Genomic DNA, 13,757 nt, shown 5'->3' on the forward strand with positions numbered 1-13,757 from the left:
CTTTTAAATAGTGCAAACAAACGCCAGAAAAACACTCTATTAATTAACTTCCTGGCAAAGCCTGTAATGCTCTCTCTTTTCAAATTTAGGATGGTATATTCTTTTCTTGTTTTTCGTATTTCATAATGTCATTTTATCTAGAGAGAATTGAAATACAGTTTAACGTATCTTTTAGTATGGCTGAGGTAGGCTAGGTAAAGCATGCAGTTTGCACAGAGAAACACTTGCTGATTGTGAGTTGTTAGTTTCTCTACTGCAAATGCAGGGATTATTTATGTGTTGGTGTGTGTTTGTGTCCTGGAGATGATGCTAAAGCCAAACATATGGTGGGGAGTGTTCGACCCCTGGCGATCTAACAAATCTCATCTTATTTGATTCCTATAAAAAAATAAATGTGGCATGATCGGGTGTTCTTGAGAACTAAATTCTAGTTTTTAACTTATGATGACTGTGGAAGTTTGCCTCAGAGCAACCCCTGGCTCTGTGCATTTCTGCCTGTCTCCTAGGAGCTCAGTATCATCATAGCACATGGTTAGTTTCCAGTGGCTGCTGCCTGTCCTTGTGCTGAGACCTGCGTGGTTTTGCCCAATGGGAGTGCATTCTGAGATGCCTGACCACAAAGCAGCCGTCGTAAAAGATAACTGCAAGTGGCTGAAACTCCGATGGTCCTGCATCTGAGGCTGCTTCCACTCATTCATTTTGTCTTCCTTAGAAGGGTCCGCTCCCAGCCACCCGGGGCCACCCAGTGGGAGGGTGGAATTAGGAAAGAGAGTGTGGTTTTCTCCGCTCACTACTTACAATAAATGTCTAGGTAATTAGCTCATAAATGCAGAAGATTTATTCTGCCTCATAGTTGCATGTGGCTGCTCAGTTGTGCTGCTTTGAGCTAGTGGTGAGGTGGCACAGCATGGGCTGAGAGCTGGGTGGGACAAAACCACTTACATAACATGGCCTGAGAGCAAATACATCAAGAGAGAGACTGGGGTCCCAGTACCATCTTCAAGGGCATGCCCTAATGACCCAACTTCCTTCCATGAGGCTCCTCCTACTAAAGGCCCATCTTCCAATTGTGCCACTCTGGGGACCACGCTTTTACTTAACACATGCACCTTCGATGGGTCCTGATTAGAACAGAAGGCCGGTCAAAGGAGAAAAATGGGTCAGTGGTTTTCACCAAGCGTGGTGGAAACATGTTACTTTCCAATATTACCAGAACATGTATACACGAGGCCAGGGCTGCTCCCAGGAAAGTGTGTGACCAGGCGAGGGTGCTGGAGTTTCAGGTTCCTGAGCTTGGTTCGTGGGCAAATCTGTCCATGTCTGGAAGGATGTAATTGCAAAGATGTAGGAAAACAAACAGGTGAGCGAGCAAATGGACTGTGAATGAAACAGCAATAGCAATGAAACTTCTGTGTATAAATTGTTCCAGAATGGGAAAGTGGTGCTAAGACAGTGTTGTGGAAGCACCTAGACTGTTCATACCACAATGACAGGGGGCTTAAGAAAAGATTTCCAGGTTTGTGCTAAAAACCCTGAGGTTGGAGTTATAGACCCTTACTGTATCCTTATTCGAGGAGCAGCTTGCCCTGGGGCAAATTTGCTGTGGGAATGAATTCAATTAAGTGAGGTTTTCCGAGTCATGATAAACAGACATGAACTCCAATCCACTGCCACCAAGAGCATCATCAGACCCAGGAAGAGAGTGGACATTTTACTTTCTCTCAAATCCCTTTGGATCAGTCCCATTCTGCTGCTGCTGCAATAAAACACCACCGCCAAAAGCAATTTATAAAAGTAAAAGTTTATTTGGGCTTGGAGGTTCCGGAGGGAAAATCTATAATGTTGTCAAGGAAAGCATGGCGTAGTGATGGAGCAGGAAGCTAGGTGATCATAGCTTTCATCCACATGTAGTAAGCAACTGAGAGTGAACAGGAAATGGGGTAAAGCTATGAAACTCCAAAGCCCATTCCCAGTGATGTACTTCCTCCAGCAAGGCTTTCCCTTCTAAAGGTTCCACAAACCTCCCAAGCAGCACTACCAATGGGGAGACCAACCGTTCAAATACACAAGACTCTGGGGCATTTTTCATTCAAACCACCACACTCTTGGAGCTCTGGCTCCAATTGGGAGAATTTGGTTAATAGTTAATAAATTGAAAGAAGCTGTGTGTGTGTGTGTGTGTGTGTGTGTGTGTGTGTGTGTGTGTGTGTGTGTGTTTCTAACTTTTCAGATTTATTTGAGAATAGTTATCAGACTTTATATTTATTTATTTTATTGATCGATTGATTGAGACAGGGTCTCACTATGTAGCCCTGGCTGGAGGGGAGATCCACCTGCCTCTGCCTCTTGAGTGCTGGGATTAAAGGAGTGTGACACCACACCCAGCATGCAGTGCATTCTGAGGATTCTAGATCCGTTTCTAGAGTCCAGGATTTCTAGATTGTGTTTCAGATAGAGAATGATGATTCCTCATTCTGTAGCCAGTATGACAAGATGTATAAATGCTCACAAAGTTCTTAAAATAATTTTAACCTGCACATCTTTTGTTGGGGGGGGGGGTTTGTCTTGGCTATGACAGAAATTAAAACAAGTGAATAGAAGCACAGACCTCCCATAGGCAGAGGAGCCAGAAACAAAGATTCAGGTTGCAATTCCTGGAGAAGAGTTTCTGTTTTCATGCTTTTTCCAGACAAGGGAGGAGGCTTCCAGTGTGCATGCGCCACTTTGCACACTGCTCAAAACACTCCTGTATTTTTGTTCTATCTCTCCCTTGGGGAGCTTTCCCTATGCTAATGTAGTATAACGAGGCATAAAGAGGATTCGGGCCAGTTCCCCGTCAGTTTCTTTGCTGCCTTGGTGGTGGCTGGTTCTGACCACAGCTCAGCTCCTCTGCTTGCTTGCTACAGTGCAGCTGCCTGCTTGTTTTCTGCTGGCTCCCTGTCTCATCGGAGCAGGAAGCTTGGCGCTTGCAGAATAAAAACAATGGGGATGCTTGCTGGCCATTTCTTAATGCACTTGTGAAGACTGACTGTCGCTGGCTCATTTCATGTTCTTTCCACCCAGCACACTCCTTGACAATAGCAATTAAGTGATTTACATTTGGCTCACAAGTGAAGGAGAAAATAGACAGAAGGATTTTGTTTAGCCATTGTCTAAGAAAAGGAACTGGGCCTTTGTCAGACATTATCTGCCCTGCACTTCCAGAACTGTGTTGGTGTTAAAATAAGGAGCTGGTCTTTTATTGCTGCTTACATACATGTTCTTCAAGTGACGGGTGAGGATGGTCAGGGTTCTAAGTCTGTGCTTGCTTCTTTCAGAGAAAAAAGCTCACCGTCACCAGCAGCATCACTGGAAAAAAGTACACCTTTGTCACCGACTCAGCCAAGACCTGTGAATACCTGCTGAGCCTGTGCTCTGCCCAGCACTGGTTTAATGCACAGATGAGCTCCGGGCAGCCTCCGCATCTTTTCAGTGGTGAGTATATACTGTATTAGCAACACACAAGCAGCCAGACTCGTGCTCTCATAAAATAATTTGTATGAAAAGATATAGTTGACACCCAAATAGCTGAAAAGTCTAAAATCATCACCAAACAATGGCAGAAACACAATAAAAATGAAGTATAGATTTTATTCTCAGCTAGATAAAAAGTGGAAATAACACTAGGAGGGAAAATTGATACAATCTTCCTAGAATGCAACTGGAGACTCCCCCGCCCCCTCTCTCCCTCCCTCTCCCTCTCCCCCTCCCCTTCTTCCCTTTCCCTCTCTCTCCCTCCCTCCCCCGTCCATCCATCTAACTTTGTGAAAGCTGAAAGGAGATCTAGATCCCTTTGAACTCACAATTTTACTGCAGACAGTTGTCCTGAGGTAATAAACACAGAAGTCGATGGTAAGTGGAACTGTCCATGGTACAGTGCTGAGTGAGTAGGGCAGGAGAGGAGACCTGAGTGCAGTGTTGTAATGGGACATCTCCATCCTTCAGAGCGGGTCGGGCACCAGCCAGGAGTACTACTGAGCAGTTATATCGTAACAGGAGCAACCTAGAAATTAAACCTGTCATTTTGCTTAAGTTTTAGTGATTTATGTTTAAATTTGAATGGATAGTTTATGTATATTCATGTAGTTAACATTCACATGTTATAAAACAAGAAATAATATAGAAATAAATATAGAAATAAACAAAATCAAAATATTTTTTAATTAATTTTTTCATATATTCTACATACCAGCCACAGTTTCCCCTCCCTTCTTCCCTCCCACTTCCTCCCCACACCTCCTATCTACCCCTACCCATCCACTCTTCCTCATTCTCCATCCAGGGACAGGCCTCCCATGGGAGTCAACAAAGCATGGCACATCAAGTTGAGGCAGGACCAACTGCAGCAAGACTGGGCGAGGCAACCCAGCATGGGGAACAGGTTCCCAAAAACCAGCTCAAGCACCACCAGCTCAAGCTCCCACCACTAGGATCCCCACAGACCAAGCCACACAGCTGTCACACACATGCAGACTCCACAGCTGTCGGTCTAGAGTCTGTGAGCTCCCACGAGCCAGGTCAGCTGTCTCTGTGGGTCCCCCTGTCATGACCTTGACCCCCCCCCCTGCCTTGTACAATCCCTCCTCCTTCTCTTCAACAGGACTCCCTGAGCTTGGCCCAGTGCTCGGCTGTGGGTCTCTGAATCTCTTCCATCAGTTACTGGATGAAGGTTCTCTGATGACAATTAGGGTAGTCACCAATCTGATTACAGGAGAAGGCCAGTTCGGGCACCCTCTGTACTATTGTTAAGAGTGTCAGCTGGGGTCATCCTTGTGAATTCCTCGGGGTTTCCCTAGTACCAGCAAAACCAAAATCTTACTACCTTAAGGAGTTATACATGCAAACATGGCTATTTTCTTCCTATTTCTCAGTATTAAACTTTACCAATGAGCGTATATTACTGATGTAATAAAGAGATTGATGGCTTAAGTGAGGCCATACAGTCACGTGGCACTAGTTAGTGTTTATTGAGCCCGTTCTGTGGAGCCACTGACTGCTCTTCTTATTCCTTTCCTTGTGATAATCACTTCAAAGACGACCACATTTTGAGGGCTGGAGAGATGACTCAGAGGTCAAGAGGACTGACTGCTCCTTCAGAGGACCTGGGTTTGATTCCCAGCACCCACATAGCAGCTCACAACTGTCTGTAACTCTAGTTTCAGGGGATCCCAAGCCCTCTTCTGACCTCTGAGGGCACCAGACATACATGTAGTAGACAGACATACATACAAGCAAAACACGCCTCCTGGCACACATAAAGATTTCATTTATGATCACAGCGTACACATTGTTTTCTCTAACTGTGCTAGTTAAGTCAGTCCATGAGGCTAGACCTGCATTACTGTGAGGGGTAAACGAGGCGTGAAGCGAAGCCATGTGCCAGCTGCCTGGTGGTGAGGTCGATCATTAAACCCGGAGCCCAGAGCCTATTTGCGTCATCCCCCTGCCTCTGCCTTTCACCATTCATCAAGCATAGCCTTTAGTGGCTGAGACTTTGCTTGAGTGCCGACCTCATCATGGTTGCCTTTGGCATCTAAGCGTATTTCTATTCCTATTTATAAAAGGGAAAAATTAGCTACAATGATGCCCTGAACACCTCTGAGATGATAGGGATGTGGAAACTCAGGACCTGCCCCACATCTATTGAACTAGAATGCACATGTGCAAAAGAACCTATGGATTCCAACACAAGTACAAGGCAGTGCAGCCTTGGCTGAGGAGGCGGCCTGAAGAGTCCCTGAGACTCAGCTGAGTGCCACCTAGCAGCGGCACGGCTTTGGGTCGCTCACCTCCCCTCTCTCTGAGTCTTGGTGTCCTCACGAGAGCACACTGACCATCTCAGGTCTGTGCTGTGCTCCAGTGCGGTAGCACATCACATTTCCAGCTGCCTGCCCAGTGCTCAGTGTACTGTGACAATGACGACAGCAGCCTCTACCTCTGGATTTTGTTTCTGTTCCAGTCAGTATACACAGAGGTCTGGACACTGGGCTTTCAGGGGCCAGTCCATGGTCTAAATGAACTGGAGAACAGGATCAGAGTTTTCAGAAGCAGAACCAAACACAGGGACTAAAAGTAACTCAGGGTCTGTAACAGAACAAACCCGTGACTATGTCTCTGAAACCATGGACTGGCTGGTTTCAGATCTCTAGGGATCTAAGATGATAAATGCAAATTAATTGTGCCTGACTTTCCTGCTGTTGCTGAGATACTGTGTGTGAAACACTACCAATACTGTTTTCATTGCCTGATTTCAGTGACTGTAAAATATTTATGTGGACTTTTTGAGCTCACTTGTGAAATTGGTCCTTCCAGGCCTATTTCGCTCCTAATACACTATTTTCTCAAACATCAAATTCTGTCATATATAGTAGTTTCCAGGACTCTAACATTTTATTTACATTAAAATGACTCACTTAACCAATCCCCTTTTGCCTTTTAAGAATCTCTTTGAGAAATTCTCTGCAGATACCATTCTCCACCCACCCCAACCCCGTGTGTGTGTGTGTGTGTGTGTGTGTGTGTGTGTGTGTGTGTATGTGTGTGTGTGTGTGTGTATGTGTGTGTGTGTGTGTGTGTGTGTATGTGTGTGTGTCTTATATGTGTGTGCATGCACATGTGTGTATACACATATGGAAGCCAGAGGACAAGCTCAGATGTCTTTCCTCAGGAGCTGTCTACCTTGTTTTTTGAGAGAGGATTGCCCATGACTACCTGGGGCTGTTGATTGGGTAAGGTTGACTGGCCATGGAGCTCTAGGGATCTGTCTGTTAGCCCCCACCCCACCCTTCCCCAGCACTGGGGTCACAAACATGTGCCTCTGTGCTAGTTCTGAGGCTCAGACTCAGATCCCAGTGCTTGCAGGACTGAGAAATCTCTCCAGATCCCAGACATCGCTTTCAATGCTGCATGGAGGGAAAACTGACCACCTCTATTGGTCCCCAGACTCTTCCACAGTAGATCTCTTCCATCCCCTTCCCTTGGATGTGATCTTTATCTTGTTCAAATGGGACCACCCAACACTCACCCAAGAAACTGGAATCTAGGCTAACACCTTCCTTTCCTACTCCACCATCACCACATATGCTCAGATAGGCATCTGCCCGGGGCATGCATCCTGTTGACTGGCCCTTCAGCCTTTGGGGTGGCTTTTCAAATGGACCGGGCCAGTCATGATTTACCTGCTAAAGCTTCTTCACAGTTCCACACTGGATACAGAGACAAACCCTAAGTTCTGAGGAGACTCGTCTCAGTCTGGCCCCAGCCTTGACTTTTTTCTTGTCCTGATACTTCTCTTTGCTTTCTAACTGTCCTGCATGCCATGATGATGGCTGTGGAAAACTATGTCCCAGTCTTCTGTGTTTTGGTGCTCAGTGGTTGTGATGGTTAATATTGACCATCAGCTTGACAGGTTCTAAAAATGCCTAGGTGACAAGCCTCCAGGAATACTCACAAAGGAATATCCAGATTAGGTTAACTGAGTGGAAAGATCCACTTTAACTGTAGATGGCAATCCATGGGCTGGAGTCCTGGATAAAACAGGAGGAAGAAAGCTGAGCATCCACATTCATTGCTCTTTGCTTTCTGCTTGTGGAAGCAATGTGATTAACAGCCTCATGCTTCCTCCACCATGCCTTCCCCGCCACGACAGACTTCCCCTTGAACTATAAGACAAAATAAACATTTCCTCCCGTAAGGTGCTTCGGTCAGGTATTTGGTCACAGCAAAGAGAAAAGTAACAATACAGTGGCCTCCACTGTGATGGTTTTCCTAACCCTCTTGGGATCAGGCTACCAAGCTAAGCTTGCTTCTCCTAGAGTGAGTTAAAGGTAACCTCCATCTTGAAGCCTCTCCTGATTGGCTCTTCCCAGCTGATTCCTTCCCAGGGGAGTGGATAACAGCCTCCTCCTTTTGCAGACTCTGTTCTTTCACCCGTGATGTCTGCTGTGTTCAATTGTGCATACATCTGTGATAGATAAGGAATTTCTTGAAGCTAGGGATGGTATATATATATATATATATCAGTTAATCAATAAATATATAAAATATCCTTTTTATTTATATATTTATTGATTAACTGATTAATTTAGAGACAGTCTTGCTGTGTAGCCCAGAGTAGGCTTAAACTTAAACTTAGAATCTTCCAGTCTTAGCCGTCCAGGTGCTGGATTACAGGCATATGCTACAGAGTCTACCTCAAATACCTTTTTCTTGGATGGACGGATGGGTGGATGGAGGGATGATTTATAATTAATCATTTCCTTTTGATATATATTTTTCCATATTGCAAATGCAACTGTGATAAACATCATTAGAAAAATATTTTTCTGGCTTCCATGGCACTCCTTAACCTCAGAAGTATAACTTTGGGTACCAAGCTAGGGGATTTTTAAGGCCCTGCTGTGTCTTTGAATGTCATGCTAGAATGCTGGAGCTCCTTGTCATTCTGACTTTAGCTTTTCATTCTCAAAGAGTAGATATCATTGTATTTTGTGTGTTCATTTGACAGGTAAAAATGATCTCTCACTGTGGCTTTGTTTTGCTTCTTTGATGGGTGAAAAGTTGAACATTTTCCAAATGTCTCTTAGTCATCCTTCTGTGGATTGTCTCAACAGGCATTTTATTTCATAGTTCAACAGGCATTTTATTTCATAGTTATATTTGGATCCCTGGGGAGAAATAAAAATCACCAGCTCCTATAAGTGCACAGTTCCAGGATAGAATCAGGCAAGGTCTGTCATTACTACCCAGTGGCGGAAACCTTTTCTCAGACTTTTTCGTGGGAGTGTCCTGGGCCGTGGGAGTGTCCTGGGCAGTGGGCGTCTCCTGGGCTGTGGGAGTGTCCTGTGCCGTGGGCGTGTCCTGTGCTGTGGGAGTGTCCTGGGCCGTGGGAGTGTCCTGGGCCGTGGGAGTGTCCTGGGCCGTGGGAGTGTCCTGGGCCGTGGGAGTGTCCTGGGCCGTGGGAGTGTCCTGGGCTGTGGGCGTCTCCTGGGCTGTGGGAGTGTCCTGTGCTGTGGGAGTGTCCTGGGCCGTGGGAGTGTCCTGTGCTGTGGGAGTGTCCTGGGCCGTGGGAGTGTCCTGGGCTGTGGGAGTGTCCTGTGCTGTGGGAGTGTCCTGGGCCGTGGGAGTGTCCTGTGCTGTGGGAGTGTCCTGTGCTGTGGGAGTGTCCTGGGCCGTGGGAGTGTCCTGTGCCGTGGGAGTGTCCTGTGCTGTGGGAGTGTCCTGTGCTGTGGGAGTGTCCTGTGCTGTGGGAGTGTCCTGTGCTGTGGGCGTCTCCTGTGCTGTGGGAGTGTCCTGGGCCGTGGGAGTGTCCTGGGCCGTGGGAGTGTCCTGGGCCGTGGGAGTGTCCTGGGCTGTGGGAGTGTCCTGGGCCGTGGGACTGTCCTGGGCCGTGGGAGTGTCCTGGGCTGTGGGAGTGTCCTGGGCTGTGGGAGTGTCCTGGGCTGTGGGCGTCTCCTGGGCCGTGGGAGTGTCCTGTGACGTGGGAGTGTCCTGTGCCGTGGGAGTGTCCTGGGCCGTGGGAGTGTCCTGGGCCATGGGAGTGTCCTGTGCCGTGGGAGTGTCCTGGGCCGTGGGAGTGTCCTGGGCCGTGGGAGTGTCCTGGGCCGTGGGATGTTTGGTCCTTTTCTGAACCTATGCTTACAGGACTGCTCCGGTGCTGCCCAGGGTCTCACACTCCTGTTTCCTTATGGCCCTAACTCAGGATGCCTCTTGGGCATTTGGGATGCTATAACTAACTTATAACCACCAGACAGAGTCAGACATTTGTCAGCTACTTTTCTGGTATCAAAATTATATTGTGGAGTCACCCACAGCCCGCAGACAGACACTGCCCTCTTAGTGTGTCGGTGTTTTTTGGGAAATTCTCGGGAACCCTTCCTTCTAGTCCCGGGAGACAGTACCGGCACTCTCAGCTCTCCCGCTTACCTGTTGGTGTGTACTAATAGAGCACCATGGGGCGTAGGCCTGCTGACACTGGTACCCCTGTTCCTGGTGACTCTGTCACCAGGCTGTCTGGTCTCTGTCCTGTGCATGGAACATGCCTGGTGACATTGGTGCCCTGCTCTTGCTGAGTCTGTCAGGCTGAGTGCTAGCTTCTGTGATCTCCATCCCTCACCTTGACTTGTAGCCTCTGTCCTGTACACTAGGCCCGCTCAACTCCCAGCACTCCCTGGCTCCTGAAGGGCCAGGCTTTCACTCCTCTGCTCCCTTCTGTGAGTCCCCTTCCCTAGGGGACAGCTGCTTCCTGGAATGCCAGTCTCTGTCCAGTCCTGTTTCAAACCACTGAGCCTCTCTGGGCTAAGACTGGCCACCCCCATCTCTGCCTAGAAAATCCCTTTTAGGTGTTAAGTGTTCCATCCACCATGGAGAAGTACAAGGTCACTGTTCCTTCAGGACTTGGTAATGAGAAGGCTGGGAGTACTTATGTGAATCGTTGGTGCTACTGTCTGTGGTTCAGTGTCTGAACCACTCCCACTAGCCAGTGCGCACTGTGGAGCCAATGGACTAAGTGTGAAACTGCTCTATTAACCGACCAACCTTCGGACCAGGAGAAAACATCCATCCTCAAATTGTCTTATCTGTAAAATGGGTACACTATCCGCCCCAGAGAGTGATGGCGAGGAGTGAGTGAAACAGTGGAAGTCACGATGCTTGCCACTGATTCTGTCACACAGGACATATCTAGTCAGAACTAGCTGCTGCTATTACCTTGTTCCTGACAGGCCCAAGCTCTGGGGCAAGACTATAAAGTCTGTGCAAAAGCGACAGGTCATATTAAATTACTTACATACCCCCATCCTTTCTTGCTTACTCTATGTAAACAGTGATACCACAGTCCTCTTACACTCCCAAAGTTTCAAGGAGTAATTCTTCTTAGTGGCTAGCTTGTTCAGGGGAACAGCCCTGGCAACAAGCCAGAAAAGAGACGGTCTGCTTAAGTACCTAAATGTTCCTCACTCTCTCCTTGCAGAGGTGTGTTACTGAGCATGCACACATGCATTCGCACATGTCATAACACAGATATAAACACTTCTACCTCTGATAACCATGTCACATATGCACACACCACATGCATACAAATACACCAGAAAACATGCATATGATGCATGTCCCCATCCGTATACACTTCTACCCACATGCACATACAGATACCGCATACTTATATATGCATGAACACTATACATGCACAAAGAATGGAGGGCATGGATACTGGTTGTGCTGATGCTGTTAGACTCTTTCCTTGCTGGTTTCAGTCCGGAGCAGATGGCCCAAAGACAGTCAACATTTTCCTTTCTCCAAATACAAATGCAAGCTCGGTGTGGTGGCTCACTCCTGTAATCCCAGCACTTGGGAGGTGGAGGTAGATGGATCAGGAGTTCAAGGTCGTCACCCTTGACTGTAAAGAGAGTTCCAGACTAGCCTAGACTACAGGAGACCCTATCTCAACAACAAAACAACAAAGTGAACAAATAAAAACCTGAACAATGGCACACTAGATGCAGTTCTGAGCAAGGCCTTGTTACCCTAAGAGATCTTTTAATAAAATCTTGATTTTCTATGAATAATGCAAGAGTAAAGCCAGGCATCCCTCATGATCAAAGTCTCATCTCTGGCATCATTTATTAGGCCTTATAGAAGGGGGAAAGGAATGCATCCGAGCTGAAGGCCCGCACTCCCAATTTGTGTTTATATGTCTGGCAGGGGACTCTTACATGGACTAATCCTGCCAGGGCAAAGTAAACTGTGTAGAGATTAAAGATTTTATTCCACAGGGAAGAACCTGATGTGGGACCCCAGGTGCTTTGATACAGGACTGTTTGCAAGGGCAGATCTGTGAGGGTGAATGCGGAATGAGATGTGGCCCTGCTAGAGCCCTGAATGGCACCAGGTAGAACAGGTTCCTGGCTGCCACTCTATCAGTTACAGGGACTGTCTTGCCTTTCTTCTTAGGCTTCCAAAGTGTCTTTCATCAGCAAGTACTGATTAGAAGGACTTACATTTTCAAGGCTAGGCACAAGGAATCCCCAAGTTAGCAGGGGGCAGAATGTCAGGTCTCTCAGTGCAGGAAAAGAACTAGGTAAGGAGAGTCAGGGTGAGGAGTGTATGGTTGTATCAAGAGCAATGACTGAACCAGTGTAATCTTGTATGTCTGTCTGTCTTTTCCTCCCCCAACTCAGATCAGTTTAAGTTTGTACAAACAGCCAACTTGCATTCTGCACATCAGACACAGACCGACCCTCTCACTTGGGTTCAGAAACTGTCATCCTCGGAAAACGAGCTGTGTGTACCCAGGTTGCAGAATGCCACGGGAGGCCGACTGAGCACATCCGTGGAGAGCATGCAAGGCAGCAAGAAGATTGGCATGGAGGGAATCAGAAACAGGTAGGTTTTGTTTTTCTTCAGAGCCAAGACCACCAGGTGTGTGGTGCACTGGCACCATCTGAACCTGAAGCAGGTTTAAAGTCAACGGTCTTTAATGCCGAAGGATGGAGTATGTTCACTGTGTTGCTTTTAACTTGATCCAGAGATCGACTCTAGACCACTACAATGACTGACTAAGCTGATTGCCATCATGCCAGGTCTCACTCCCATACCCTTCTGTTCATACCTTCTGGTAAGAAAGAGCTAGGTGGTAACCGGAAGTTGAAGAAGGTAAAATTAGCAAATGCCAACAATCACCTTTGGACTATCATAAGCTGGGTACTGCTCTTGGAGCTTGTTCTGCAGCCCGCAGAACTCTGTGAAGTTGGTTTTATCATTATCTCTGTTTTCCAGAAGGGAAGCTGAAGGGCTAGGACTTAAAGACAGCCGCCCATCCTGGAGACTGTCCTGGTAACCCTGACAAGCTGCTACTTTCCAGGCTGATGGCTTGCCATTTAAATTCGAATGTGAAAGCAGCGAGCTCATAAATGCAGCGTTCATTGTAAAACAATGATCCATACGTTTAAAAATAGCCCAGAACTTGGATTACACTTACAAGGCAAGTTACATAAATAGCACCGATTCCCAGGCTATGTGCTGAGGAGGGGGTGGGGTGGCAGGATCCGCTTTGGGGGGGGAGATGAGTTATACATCTGCTTCAGCAGGAGAGAATGGATGGCTTCAGTTCAAATAACTGAAATACATGCATATACACAGAAACCTTAAAGAAAATTATTGCTCCAATTCTACTGATGCAAATGTGCCTCACTCTGCGGTACAAAATCAATCAATAACGAGGAAGCAAAACTCATTCTGAGTCTCCACGGCAAACCACCCCAAGAACAGTGGCATAAGCCCAGCAGCCATCTTATTATTCTGCTTCACAACTTTGTGGGTTAGAAAAGGAGGCAGGACTTTGCTTTGTGTGATATTGAGGGCATCATGGCGGTCAACAGCAGGTACCCCCGTATGGAGGTGGCTGGGATATCCTGGATGCTGGCACCCTCTAGCCCCATGCAGCCTCAGGAGGCCCTAACCATATAGGGGCTCCAGCAAGGGTCTCCACTGCTGCTCTGGGCTCTGAGAACTCGGGGAGAGCTTGCCAGTGGTCATACCGTGTAGCCCAGAGACCAGCACACATCTGCCATCACTCCTGGGTTCATACAAATTCAAAGGGACTAGAAATGGGCCTCGTCTCAGTATGTGAGCATCAATGGATTTGTGGTCTCTTTTACCTGTCACCCATTGGTTTAGAGGACTTTATAGCACTTCATTGTTTACCAGCAGAAGCAGGACTG

General features: G+C 47.2%; 1 protein-coding gene across 1 annotated transcript in view; it reads left to right on the forward strand.

Moving 5' to 3' along the window:
* The window catches only part of Frmpd2 (FERM and PDZ domain containing 2), a 121,272-nt gene that overhangs the window by 62,194 nt on the left and 45,321 nt on the right, over positions 1 to 13,757 (forward strand). Inside the window, exons 15-16 of the mRNA XM_076544369.1 lie at positions 3,318 to 3,474; positions 12,216 to 12,420. Coding sequence (XP_076400484.1) covers positions 3,318 to 3,474; positions 12,216 to 12,420 — 362 coding nt within the window. The remainder of the gene's footprint in view (positions 1 to 3,317; positions 3,475 to 12,215; positions 12,421 to 13,757) is intronic.

This window comes from Peromyscus maniculatus, chromosome 9 (assembly GCF_049852395.1).
Source record: "Peromyscus maniculatus bairdii isolate BWxNUB_F1_BW_parent chromosome 9, HU_Pman_BW_mat_3.1, whole genome shotgun sequence".
Lineage (NCBI taxonomy): Eukaryota > Metazoa > Chordata > Mammalia > Rodentia > Cricetidae > Peromyscus > Peromyscus maniculatus.